The 12,914-nt window shown below is 54.9% G+C and overlaps 4 protein-coding genes across 4 annotated transcripts; 2 read left to right on the forward strand and 2 right to left on the reverse strand.

Moving 5' to 3' along the window:
• Positions 1-1,532: 1,532 nt before the first annotated feature.
• On the reverse strand, positions 1,533-3,333 carry PG997_011473 (uncharacterized protein; the record flags this gene model as incomplete). Its single annotated transcript, XM_066815788.1, has 2 exons — positions 1,533-2,612; positions 2,683-3,333. The coding sequence occupies 2 exons, from the start codon at positions 3,331-3,333 to the stop codon at positions 1,533-1,535; spliced, it is 1,731 nt and encodes a 576-aa protein (XP_066665078.1).
• Positions 3,334-3,857: 524 nt separating this feature from the next.
• Positions 3,858-5,674, forward strand: PG997_011474 (transporter; the record flags this gene model as incomplete). Its single annotated transcript, XM_066815789.1, has 5 exons — positions 3,858-4,098; positions 4,171-4,484; positions 4,545-4,922; positions 4,994-5,581; positions 5,648-5,674. The coding sequence occupies 5 exons, from the start codon at positions 3,858-3,860 to the stop codon at positions 5,672-5,674; spliced, it is 1,548 nt and encodes a 515-aa protein (XP_066665079.1).
• A 942-nt stretch (positions 5,675-6,616) lies between these two features.
• Positions 6,617-8,014, forward strand: PG997_011475 (actin-like protein 2; the record flags this gene model as incomplete). Its single annotated transcript, XM_066815790.1, has 4 exons — positions 6,617-6,638; positions 6,763-7,188; positions 7,282-7,709; positions 7,754-8,014. 4 exons carry the CDS (start codon positions 6,617-6,619, stop codon positions 8,012-8,014), a joined length of 1,137 nt encoding a protein of 378 aa, XP_066665080.1.
• Positions 8,015-8,749: 735 nt separating this feature from the next.
• On the reverse strand, positions 8,750-12,617 carry PG997_011476 (uncharacterized protein; the record flags this gene model as incomplete). Its single annotated transcript, XM_066815791.1, has 3 exons — positions 8,750-9,499; positions 9,559-9,939; positions 10,005-12,617. 3 exons carry the CDS (start codon positions 12,615-12,617, stop codon positions 8,750-8,752), a joined length of 3,744 nt encoding a protein of 1,247 aa, XP_066665081.1.
• Between the last annotated feature and the right edge of the window lie 297 nt (positions 12,618-12,914).

Below are 12,914 nucleotides of genomic sequence, written 5' to 3' on the forward strand. Positions count from 1 at the left end.
GCCGCCGCCGCCACCATCATGCCACAATCGGGAAGTTTACGTGTGTAGGGCTGAGAGCATTCGTGGCAGCGTTCTGATATGCAATGGAGTGGCGCCTCCTTGAGTTACCGGGCAGTAAAACGTCATGCCCAAGAAATGGGTACGCGCGGATGGTGACGAGATCCTTGTCGCCGTTGAGCTACCTACTTTTGCCTATCATCATGTCTGTCAGCCTTCCCCGGGTGCTTTCATATAGCTGAAAGGACATTGTGAGGGCCACAAACAGTGCCACTAAGCCGCCTTCGTGGTATATACAACATATTCTATTTGTGGGCGCCCCGGTGACTTGAGTACATCATTATAGAAATAACGCTTCCTCCTTCCTTTCACCTCGGTGAGCTGCACGGTCCTACGCAAGGCCGCCCTTAAGTCCGGAAACACACGTTACATGCAGCACACACCATTATTTGGAATGTTGGGGGATGGGGGTCCGGACTACCTGCATCGTCGATCATGTCCCAGCATTCTGGTTCAGCCGGGGAAGCTAGGGAGATGTGCCATAAGCTTACACTTCTGTACGATGTCATATATCTCTTTACGGCCCATCACTTCCGCTTTTTTAGCCCTCTCCTTATTATGTATCATTCTGGCGAAGGTGAAAACCAACAGTGACATCTTGTGAATGTGATGACAACTCAAAGGGTGATAATACTAAGATCGTGTACTAAAACCCAAGACGCTCTCATGCTGTCTGGAATTCTGACTAAGAACAGCAGAGGCAACGAACCTGAGACACTGGTTGTAGATACAGTAAGGTTTGTGTATGTCGAACACTTGCAGTAGTGCGCCCTTTTTCTAACAAGAAGGCTGCCTGCCCCCAAGAGCAGACAGCCCAGTTGTTTGAGTCGTAACCGAAAGGGGCATAGGCGAGAATCACGTCACGGGCGAGAGGCGCCACGTGTAGCGAATCAAGCAGTGCCGCCAAGGCCCTGAGTAAGAAGCCAAAAAGAGGCTTTCCGGTTGGTGGTGTGGGTAGGTGGAAGTCCGTTTGACAAAATCTGCCTCGTACGGGTTAAAGGGGACACTAACCAGTTTCGTGGGAGGTGGCTGTCAGCAGCCTGCTTGATATATCGTCTACATAAGAGAGCGGACGGAGTTCGGAACGGATAGCCTCCCCGAACCCTTTTTGGGGGGTTTTGCTGATAAGGTTGGCGAGGAGCTGCAGTAGTGTAAGCCAAGTCATGAACTTACTTGCCCTAGGAGCTCGTCATGTTCCTGGCGGAAACCGAAAGACTTGGCATGCGGGGGGAGTAAGTGTGCTCCTGATGCACTACCTTCTACATCTCAACTCACTTTTCAAGTATTCATTCCTGTTATGCCGCTAGACAAAGACTTGGAACCAAGCCGGCGGTCTGGTAGTAGAACTAACCCCAACAGAGCAGCAAGCTGAGACTCCGGACATGTCGCGGGTTCTGGTAGATACCACGGGACGTAGTCAAACTGCAGAAATACGTTTTCTTATAAGGCTTTACCTCAATATCCAAACAAGTTAATCACTGCTGGGAAATCTCGACCTTATCCCACCAAAAGTCCGACTCCGTCTTAGCCCAAACATCCTCGACCAACTCCGCCAGCGGCGGTGGCGACTGCGATTTCCCATCACTATCACCTCCGACAAACTCCTTATTGCCCTTCCCAAAGACCATCTTCACCTTCGTTCCCCTATCCCCATTAGAATGCGCCTCCCACCTCGGCCGCTCCACCCCATCCCCATCCTCAACACCCCCATTCGGGTCCCCCGTACAGATAAAGCTCGTAACATACGCATGCAGCACCCGCGACAGCTCGTCCTGTGCCGGACTCACCCCGCACACCCCCGGGTCCCGCACCTCGTACAGCATGTTCTCCCCGTGCGCCGCGCCGTTGACCAGCGTCTTCTCCAGCGCCCAGTGGTACAAATAGACAGGAACCCCTTGCGCCCCCGCGAGCTCCGCCGTCTGCCGCGCGGGCGCCACGTAGGCGTAGTGCGCGTACGCGGCCTCGATGCGCTTGTACATGGCGCCGACCCCGCCTTTCTCTTTCAGTGCGCCCTCGACCCTGTACTTGGACGAAGCGGCATCAGGGCCGGTGGGGTCCGGGTACAGCTCGTTGATGGTGGCGACGTTGGCGTCGCTCAGTTGTGGTAGCAGCGTCTTCCAGAACGCCGTGAACTGCTCGGGCGTGCGCATCTGCTTGTCGACGTACAGCGAGCCCTCGTTGCCGTTGAAGCCCGTCAGGATGGGCATCTTGTGCCACTGGCCCTTGCGCCACGCGTCGATGGGCCGCTGCCGGATGATCTCGCCGTCGATGACGGGCTGGAAGGCCCAGCGGAGGCTCGGGTTGTACTCGTAGAAGACTTTGGTCTGGGCCGCGGCGATGGCGTCGATGGGGAGGGAGCGGAGATAGGGGAAGATCCCGGACTCGGGGGTGTCTTGGGGACAGTTCACCGCGGCTAAGAAGTCTCGGAACTGCTGCTCGTGGATCTCGGCGTCGAAATGGCGGACGGCGCGGGATGTGGGGGCGCCGGATTCCATCACGATGCGGTGGAATAAAGGTGGCTTTCCTTCTTCGTAGTTCAGCAGGTGATGGCCGATCTTTCATTGAATCTGTTAGCACCGGAAACTGAATGACACAACATGTCGATGGGAACTCGGGATCGCTTACCGAGTGAGCTCCAGCGGATAACCCAATCAGCGTCACATTATCCTTATCCCCGCCAAAGAGATGAATATTTTCCTGAACCCATTCCATCATCAAGATCTGGTCCTTGAGCCCAAGATTGAGCGCGCCCTCTTTCGCACTCAGGCCAGACGGCAAGAACCCGAGGGCCCCAATCCGGTACCCGAACGACACCGCGACAAACGGCGCCGCCGACCAGCCCACCATGGACGCCGTGTCATGCATAGCAGCGTTGCCGCGGTTGAACGCGCCGCCGTGCATGTAGATGGCTACCGGCAAGAGCTTTTTGCTACCCTTCTCCCCCGTCGCCGCAGCAGCCCCCGCTTGCCGGAACACGTTGGCCGTGAGACAGTCCTCGCTCTCCTCGAGCTTCGGGCCGATGATCAGGAACTGCTTCGCCGGCGCGCGGGGGCCGAACTGCGAGGCATCGATGATCTTCTCTTCCTCCCCCGGCGCGGCTTTGGCGACTTTAACCGGCGGCCGGAAGCGCAGGTCCCCCGTCGGCGGTTGCGCGTAGGGGACGCCGAGGAAGGCGTCGACGGGGTTGGGGTAGGCGCCGTGCTGCGTGACGCCGACCACGGTGCCTTGCGGGAGAGCTACCCGCGGTCTGTTCTTTGGGTCTTGCATAGTCGCCATCATGACTTAAAATAGAGAAACAACTTCTCAAGCAACGGGACGGATTGCTAGTTGAGGGGTAGGTGCTAGGTGACACTTGTGTTGCACTCGGTTGATGTGTCTATTGACACCAAAAGGTGAGTCTCGGGATTGAGTTGGGGTCAATGGCGTGCCATTGACTAAGGGGGACTAGTAGTTGCATCGGCACCGCTCCGATCATTGCTGGGCAGTACTTTCGGACAAGTTGCCGGTGATATGGCTATCGACTCCATTGGCTGGCGGCCCAGGGACTGTGGAACCCAGTCTAACTCCATCCCCTTGCAGATCAGCAAAATCCGGGGTCAACGGCTAACATAACCGGTTTCGGGCGCCCAATGTATGATAAGAGCCGGGGTGACCTAGATAGAGAGGAGGTATGTAGATAGGCAGGGTTCGGTACTCCTCAAAGTCACCGGTTCCCGGTGAGGTCGTACATTGCGTGGCCCAAGATCAACAACATCTCACGGTTAACCTACCTACCGTTTGGCCCTCTTCAGTCCTAGAGAATGGAAGACAAAAAGGTCGACGACAAGGTCGGCTCAGAGATCAAGAGGGGAGATTCTATCAGCATCGCAGATGTGCCCGTCACCAACGATCTAGATGCTACGGAGACATTCCTCAGAGATAACAACCTCACCCATGAGTACCTCGGCGAGCTCTTGAGCGACCGAGCTGCAGTCAAACGACTTGTCCGTAAAGTGGACTTCGTCTTGCTGCCTCTGCTTGCAGGAACTGGCATCCTTCAATGTGAGCATTTCCCGAAGCTCTTGTGTCAATGCTGGCTAGAATCTTGACTGACAACTGAAAACAAATGCATAGATGTCGACAAGCAAGCGCTTTCCTACGCCGCCGTGTTTGACCTCTTCAAAGACACCGGCATCAACCAAGATCAGTACAGCTGGTTCGCCTCGGCTTTCTACCTGGCTTACATGGTCGCCGAATACCCATGGAGCTACTTAGCCCAGCGCACGCTCATGGCCAAGGTCATCTGCGGCTGCGTTATAACTTGGGGCTCCATCCTGATGATAACCGCGGCGACGCATAACTTCGGCGGGATGTTGGCTTGTCGCTTCCTACTAGGCGTCTTTGAGAGCGCCATCACGCCTTTGACCATCATGATCGTCGGCATGTGGGTTAGTAACGACAAGCCCTGACCTGAGGCATGACAGAAACTGATAGATGGGGTATGCTAGTACACTCGAGACGAGCAGCCATTTCGGGCGGGAATCTTCATCAGCTGCAATGGTGTCGGCTCAATGCTGGGTGGGATCCTCAGCTACGGCATTGGCCAGATCAAGACATTTCCTGTGTGGAAAGCCATCTTTCTTCTCTGCGGCGGCGTGACCGTCCTCTGGGGTGGCATCTTGCTTTTCTTCTTGCCCGATGATATCATCACAGCGAAGCGCTTCACCCTCGAAGAGAAGGCCACCCTTATCGCTCGAGGGAAGGTTGGCCGCACCGGTATCCTCAATCGGTCGATCAAGGTGTACCAGATCAAGGAGGCATTGCTGGATCCCCAAGTCTGGCTGCTGACTCTGTTCACTCTGCTGAACGAAACCATCAATGGCGGTGTAAGTACTCATAGCTTCCCTGGAGCGCTCACGTAAAGCAAAGGCCGGACAGCTGACCCCAAACTCTACAGATCGCCAACTTCGGCAAGCTCATCATCAAAGGCGTGGTCAAAGACCCTCTCCTCACGACTGCATTTGGCATCCCGCAGGGCGCCTTCCAAGTCCTCTGGATCCTGACAGGCACGTACCTGGCGTCGCGCTTCCGCAACATCCGGACCTTCATCATGGCCGCCTACCTGGTCCCCACCGTCGTCGGCATCTGCCTGATCTGGAAGCTGGATCGCACTCAGGGCATGATGGGTGTCCTGTTCGGGTACTACATCTGCGGGTCCTTCGTGGCATCGCTCGTGCTGTCGCTGCAGATGCCGGCCACGAACCTGGGAGGCTATACCAAGCGCACGACGGCTACGGCCATTGTCTTCGCGGCGTACTGCGCCGGCAACGTCATCGGGCCGCACGCCTTCCTCGACGCGGAGAAGCCGACCTACCCAACGGGCTGCAAGCTCATCATCGCCTGTTCGGCGGCACAGACGACCATTGCACTTTGTCTGCGACTGCTTTTGACCATGAGGAACAAGAGGAGGGACCAGGCTTCCGGCTCCAGGGAGGAAGACGACACAGTGCTGGATGAGATCTCAGCAGATTTGACGGATTTCGAAGTAAGTCGTAGACAGACATCAAGATCAACGCATCCTGTTGAACAAGCTGACCCGAATCATTCATAGGACCCTCGATTCCGCTATGTGTTGTGAGGCAAGGAATGTCCCAGTCTGGACTTCTTCCTCCACTTGGCTTATGGGAGGTGCCGAGGGCAGTTTTGCTTATCGTCAGTAGCGAGTTTCGGCCCCGTTGGGAGGAGACGTGGAGAGCAGAAGTCAACCAATCAAAGGTAGGATGTCTGCCAGAACAAGTAATAAGGAATCGGGCGTTTGGGGTATTGGACGGGATACATGTAAACGGGCAGCTTTGCCGGTCAAGGTGTGAGTACCAACAGCAACTGAGATTGGGCAGCGTAAGGAAGGGCCAAATGCCGGAAGCTGGTGTTTGGATCTTTTTTGGCCGAGACTTCGTGGAGTCCCGAGCCGTATCCATTGAGTACTCTTCTTGAAAAGGACGAATTTCTCGGGCTGAATAAACTGTGCATGCGATCTTGTGAGATACCTGACTTCTTAAATATTGGATTGAACTATTCTTGAAGCGCACGAGAAGAAATCAAGAGGCACATTGATTCCTGTGTAACTGCCACAAGCCACGATGCGCTGTGGCTCTGGCAGCTCAAGGCCACAAAAGGGCGGGGTAGGTAGGTACCTAGGGGGTAGCTTAGCTGGAAGAATGAAAGTCCGATGGTGCTGCCGCGGAAAGGAGGCGGGGCGGGGCATTACGTATGGAACCTACAGCGGTGTCGAGTTCGAGGTTGGTTCGATCAGTTCAGGGAGCCTTGAGTTGAGCGAGAGGTTGCCCAGTCCAATCCAATTCAATCCCAGTCCCTATCCCAATCGTACGGCCCGCATGATTACTCAGCTGGGGGCATCATTCCCACCCTCATCCGCCTAATTGACGACACCCTCAATTGGCAGGCCGACACTTGACACCTCACCCCGAGGCCGAGACGGCAACACATCCTCGACCTACCCATCCACCGACCGACAGCCTTTCTTTTTTCCCTTCACGACTCCTGCGGAAACGAATCAGCCATGGCCAACCCTCCTCCCATCGGTCAGTGCGCACGCTGCCCCCCCGTTAACCTGTCGTGTCAGCCTGGCTGCTCGTCGCCAGGAACGCCCAACGCACCCACGCACGTGTACTACATACTGACCTTGCTTTTTCCGCCCCTTCACAGTGCTGGACGGCGGTACCGGTTTCCTCAAGGTCGGCTACGCGGCTCAGAACTTCCCCGAGTTCCAGTACCCCTCGATTGTCGGCCGACCGATCCTGCGATCCGAAGAAAAGGGCGCCGAGGCCAACGATGTGGTCATCAAGGACATCATGTGCGGTGACGAGGCCGCCGCCGCCCGCACCATGCTCCAGATCAGCTACCCCATGGAGAACGGCATCGTGAAGAAGTGGGACGACATGCAGCACCTCTGGGATTACACCTTCTTCGAGAAGATGAAGATGGACCCGACCGGCCGCAAGATCCTCTTGACCGAGCCCCCCATGAACCCCCTCAAGAACCGCGAGCAGATGTGCGAGGTCATGTTTGAGCGCTACAACTTTGGCGGTGTATACGTGGCTATCCAGGCCGTGCTAGCCCTCTATGCCCAAGGTCAGTCGATTACAACAGCTTAGCTATCCCTGCTATCCGGCTAGCTGCCTGCTTGCCGAGCTACCATACTAACCGCTCATTTTCCTTCTGCAGGTCTTAGCTCCGGTGTCGTCGTCGACTCTGGTGACGGTGTAACCCATATCGTGCCCGTCTACGAATCCGTGGTGCTCAACCACCTGACGCGACGTCTGGACGTCGCCGGCCGTGACGTGACCCGCAACCTCATTTCCCTGCTACTCCGCCGCGGCTACGCCCTGAACCGAACGGCCGACTTCGAGACGGTGCGCCAGATCAAGGAGAAGCTCTGCTACGTCTCGTACGACCTCGAGCTGGACAAGCGTCTTAGTGAAGACACAACCGTCCTCGTCGAGAGCTACACCCTGCCCGACGGCCGCGTCATCCGCGTCGGCAGCGAGCGCTTCGAGGCCCCCGAGTGCCTGTTCCAGCCCCACCTGGTCGACTGCGAGCAGCCGGGCATCGCCGAGTTCCTCTTCAACACGATACAGGCCGCCGACGTCGACGTGCGTTCCTCGCTCTTCAAGGCCATCGTCCTGTCGGGCGGCAGCAGCATGTACCCCGGCCTGCCGAGCCGGCTCGAGAAGGAGCTCAAGCAGCTCTGGCTCACGCGCGCGCCCTCGGCGGCAACCCGGAGCGCCTCAACAAGTTCAAGGTCCGGATAGAGGACCCGCCGCGACGTCGGCACATGGTCTTCCTCGGTGGTGCGGTGCTGGCCAACATCATGGCGGACAAGGAGAGCATGTGGGTCTCAAAGCAGGAGTGGGAAGAGGAGGGCACAAAGATTCTGGACAAGCTGGGGCCGCGATAAAGTACCTAGAGAAAGCAGGCAAAACCATCCGTAGCAAGCGCAGCGCAACCAACCCTCGGAATTTGAAAAACATTAAAGAGACTGGCCGAGCAAGAAGTGAGGTAGCGGGCAAATGGCCTATGAGACAAGACAAGACAAGACAAGAGACACTCTGAATATAAGTGGCGAGGCGTGGGTGGAGCAAAATCTTCTTCAGCCGGCATAGTGGTACTGAGCCGAATCAATGATTATTAACGTCACACAATTCCCAGGCGGCTGTAAACTACCTCGGCTTGTTTCTGGCAACGTCGGCTATGTAAACCTAGGGCATCGTGGTTCTGCTATGGTGGTGAACCCGTAGCATATACTGTAGCTCTGTAACTGGTGGGATTCAGCTGCGGGCGTCTCATAAGATCGATCACATAAATGTAGTTGCGATAGCTCTCACGGGTACCGCCATGACTCAAGTCTATAGAACATGGCGGCCAAGTGCATAATCACTTCACCATATCAAATATATCATCAATTTCATTCATAGCTGTTCGTTTAGGCTCAATCTTCTTTGTGTATTAGGAGATATAAGTACAGTCATTATCTAAACATTTCTCCTCCGCCAGTAATGGCAGTCTTTCATGACTTGCTTTTCCACGGCAACATTAGGGCGATCATATCGTCATGGTTTCATGTGCGACTCATGATAATATCAGTAGGTAAACATCGAGTGACCCCGTCTTCCACACGCAAGTATCCCGTTCCTCAGGAAGAACCCAGCAACTCAGCTCGCCATTCCTTCTTCGACTTGGTGGCGTATTTGCGCACATGTTCACGGACCTCGTTCTCGAAGGCGGCCTCGTCGCGATGCATGCTCAGAGTCGCGGTGGTGTTGATCGTATCCACGTGCTCCGTCTGGAAGAACAGGTTCCGGATGGCGTCGAAGAGCGTGGGCATGGACGTGTCGGTCGTCCAGTCCCGGTCCAGGACGGGGAGGCAGACGCGCCCGTGCTCGCTCACGCTCGGGTGCCGGATCGGGGTCGCGAACCAGACCCGCGGCGCAAAGGTCGGGTACCGGCCCTCCTCGGCGTGCAGGTGGAGCAGGAAGGTGCCCGCGGCGTAGGGCGTGTCCTTGGAGGCCGGCGCGCTCAGGACGATCTTCCAGATGCCCAGGTCGGCGGCGCTGATGTACACGTCGGGCATGCACGGAGCGGCGCTCTGGGCGAGGGCGCGGATCTCTTGCAGGAGACGGGCGGTTCGCAGTTTCGAGGGTCTGGTTCCGGGCCGGCCGGCACGGTCGGTGGCGTGGGTTTCGGCGAAGGTCGTCACGCATATGAAGCTACCGTCCGAGTTCGGGTGCTTTTTGCGCGGTGGAAAAATATCCTCGTCCGCTTGGGTGATGGTAAGTTGCTTAGGGATCTGGGCAGTTGGCCGCTCTGTCAGCGACAGGAAAGGTTCCAACTCGCAAATGGTGAGAGCCTGCAACAATGTCTTGGGCTGGAAGAGGTAGCCACCCTGAGAGTAATGAATGGTTAGTCTCATACGCACACTTCATAACAGGTAATTAATCTTACCAGCCGGTGTGACATGTTCATGAGGTAATTCTTGTCCCCGCCGCCCAGCGAGATGCTATCGACTACGATGCCGGCTCTCTGGATATCATTCAGAACAGCAGCTGATGTAGTCGTGGACGAACTGGTATCAAGGCCGTCACTGATGCATATGATGCGCTTCTTGAGATGCGGGAATTTCTTGCCGTAGTCATTCAACTGATCGGCCCCAAGAGCAAGAGCGTCCCACAGCGCCGTATCGCCTCCAGCTTGCATGTTGTCGATCGACAGCTGGGCGTTCTCAAAGGCATAAGAGATGTCCATGGCAAGTGTGGGCTTGGTCGCGAAAGTCACCAGACCAACGTGTGGCTTGTAGTCATACGCCAGTATACGATTGATCGTTTTCTAAATCATGCATGTTAGTCAGAGAGACAACGTGTACGCATCTTCCGTCGACAGAATCGACTTACCTCGGTCATTTGCTTGAGAAAATCTAAGCGAGAGAGCTGGCTCCTGCTCTTGTTCTTTGTAGCACGCTCTGGTCTAACCGCACTCAGTTTCAGAACCAAAGGCTGGTGGTCGCTGTGAACTGCGCCTTCTTCGACCAAAGCACTCTCCCTTCCGAGGTGTCCATGGCAGCAATGGCGATTAAACAGGGTTGACAGCCGCTTGTGTCTCTTTTGAGTGGTCCAGGTGAGCAAGCCGTCGGCGATTTGTTTAATATCTGTTCGGATTTCCATTTCCTCGATATCAACATCACGACGCTCCTGAAGACAGTAGCGCCAGTACTTCCAGATCACCGAGGATATTGTCTGATCAGTGTCACGATATACCCAGTAGCTGAAGAGCATAGAGTGGGTGTGGTCATAGACTTTGACGAGCACTCGTTCCTTGATAGGAGGCGAGCTGCCAGGAGGGACATCGCTCGGTGCGTAATCTCCGGCAGTTTGTACTCGTATATGGTTACCGCTCCCAATACCCACCGCTCGCATAGTCGCCTTCGAATTGGTTGCGAGGGGCTCGTGTTTGTCAGTCGAGAGCTGGAAGGCGGGGACCTGGCCCTCTAACCCAGGAAATGCCAAGGCATAGAGATCCTCAAGTGCCGTTGAAGGTAATATGTCCCTCTGAAACGACTTATCTAGACTGTCAAAGACCACTCTAAGTTTTTGAATCTTGGGACGTTTTGTTGGCCTCGGCAGGGCATTATGGTTGCCAAGGCATGCTAGATCATCTCCCGTCTTCCAATGGCGTGCAGCAGTGCGTTTCTCCTTATCTGGTTGAACTTTGGTGTTCTGTAGCGGCTCTCCAGTTTTGGGAGAGGACGTTTGAATGCTGAACCACTTCTTGATTGCAGCACACGAGTATGTGTTGCCATCAGCGGCAGTCACAGAATCTAGCAACAATGTTTTGGATAAAGGATATTGTAGGTGACTGGGCAGGTGTGCAGCATGACTGGTAACCTTTGGGAAGCGACAACACATGCTGTTCGCGGGCATTTCATCGCCTGGGAGCCAGGTCCATTGCTGGGAGGTTTCTTCTGACGTCGTCGCCGCGTGATAGATCAGGAGATTGAGGATCGATTCTTCGTCGGTCTTCAAGAATGACCACATGACTTTGAGACTGTGTAATCTGGATTCTTCTTTGTGACTTAGTTCCTCCTCCGATTGGCGACATATTTCTGTCGACAGCATAATTCGCATCATGTCGAGGACCTTTGCTGCCACGTCGCGGTATTGAGCTGGGCTGGCCTGGGCGACTATGGCGATCATGTCGCCGAACCCTTCATAGTCACACAACGTCTCCTTTCCAGCGCCAAGACTACCCTGGTGATACATTACAGGATCTATAAACGCCTCAATATCGGGTTTCCTGGGTCGTTCTTCGAGGTCGTTTGCACCAGTGAAGTCGATATCTTGACCCATGCTGGCGCTGAGATCAACACAGAACATCAAGAGTTCATCAGGCGCGAGCATTCTTTTTACCGTGGTACCGCCGTATTGGTCAAACGCCGCCGTACCGTCGTCTTGGAAACCCTTGAGGAAATGTGCTGTAAGTCGTTCGTCGGTCGCCACCTCTGTGGTATCTTCAACATGAAAGGGCCTGAACAAAGTAGGAGAACCGACAGGTGTTCCATGTCCTTGTTTGCCAATGTAGACGGCAAGATTGGCCTCCCAATCAAAGGTAAGACAAGGTGCAATGCTTGAGGCAAGTTGACTGGGCATGTGGGCATCTAACTTGTTGCGCGCGCAAAGCTCCGACAGATGGTCAAGGTCTCCCAATTCCCCATCTTCAACGTCAAAGCCGACCTTTCTGGGTCTCGAAAGAACAGCCGTGATTGACCCCATGCCTCCGCTTAGTAGCGCGACGCACAAGATTTCAGGGTTGACAGCGGTTGACACCATGTCGATTCGTTGATCACTGTCGGCTAGCAAGCCAGCGCCTTGCAGGTACTCGAATAGAGTGGCTTCCATGAGACCTTGAGATGTCCGAATAGGCTTCAGTAGGCCTTCGCCAGTCTTGTGATCCTGTAAAGTATGCACCTTGAGGCTTTGAATCCACGGAAGCACAGTAGAATCGCCACTTAACGGTGGCAAAGCCTTGGCTTTGTCCAGTACGTATCCAAACCACAGCCGCGCACCTTCGAACACACGGCGATGGTCGAAGTCAAGAAGATGAATGAAATCGACCACGAAGTCGTCGAGAACTTCGTACATTGCCTGGCTCAATGCAGCGATCTCGACGGCAGTTGGGTTGATTCTTTGTATTAGGATGAACAAGGTCCGAAGTGCGGGCGGGAACTTGGTCAGCTGGTCAAAGACATGAAAAACCGCATCCTGGAATCTCTCACCGTCTTTCGTGTTCTGTACAAGCGAAGTGAGAACCCACAAAGAAGACAGGAATATTGACATGCCGCGGCGTGATTGTGCTACTTCCGGCTCCCAGTGAGGGCGGGCGCGGAAGACATTGGATCTGCTGATTCTGGCAATATCCTCACCTGTTGTTTGACGGTTGACGCAATATATATCAATGATTCCATCAACAGCAACATCGCCTAAGCCGGACTCTTCCAGCGTGATGTCCATACAAGAAGGGTGGATTGGTTGCTCAATAGTGTGAAGATCTAGAACAGAATGTATCTCCTGTTCAACCCCTGCTTCCTCTACCATATCGCCGACAGGTGGATGTCGCTTCTTAGAACAGATCGAAATGACAGTTGACTCGGTATAAGCTGCCAATGGGTTTCGGTCAAATGGCCCGGGTCTAATTGAAATATGTTTCGTTCCTTCGATGTCGGAACCAAGGTGCGATCGTAGTGCAGCGTATATATATGATTCTGCTCGCTCCTCCAGTCGGAGCTGCTCTACAACACTCTTTCCATG

This window comes from Apiospora hydei, assembly GCF_038363865.1.
Source record: "Apiospora hydei strain CBS 114990 chromosome Unknown utg000008l_segment0_segment0, whole genome shotgun sequence".
In the NCBI taxonomy this organism is placed as follows: Eukaryota; Fungi; Ascomycota; class Sordariomycetes; order Amphisphaeriales; family Apiosporaceae; genus Apiospora; species Apiospora hydei.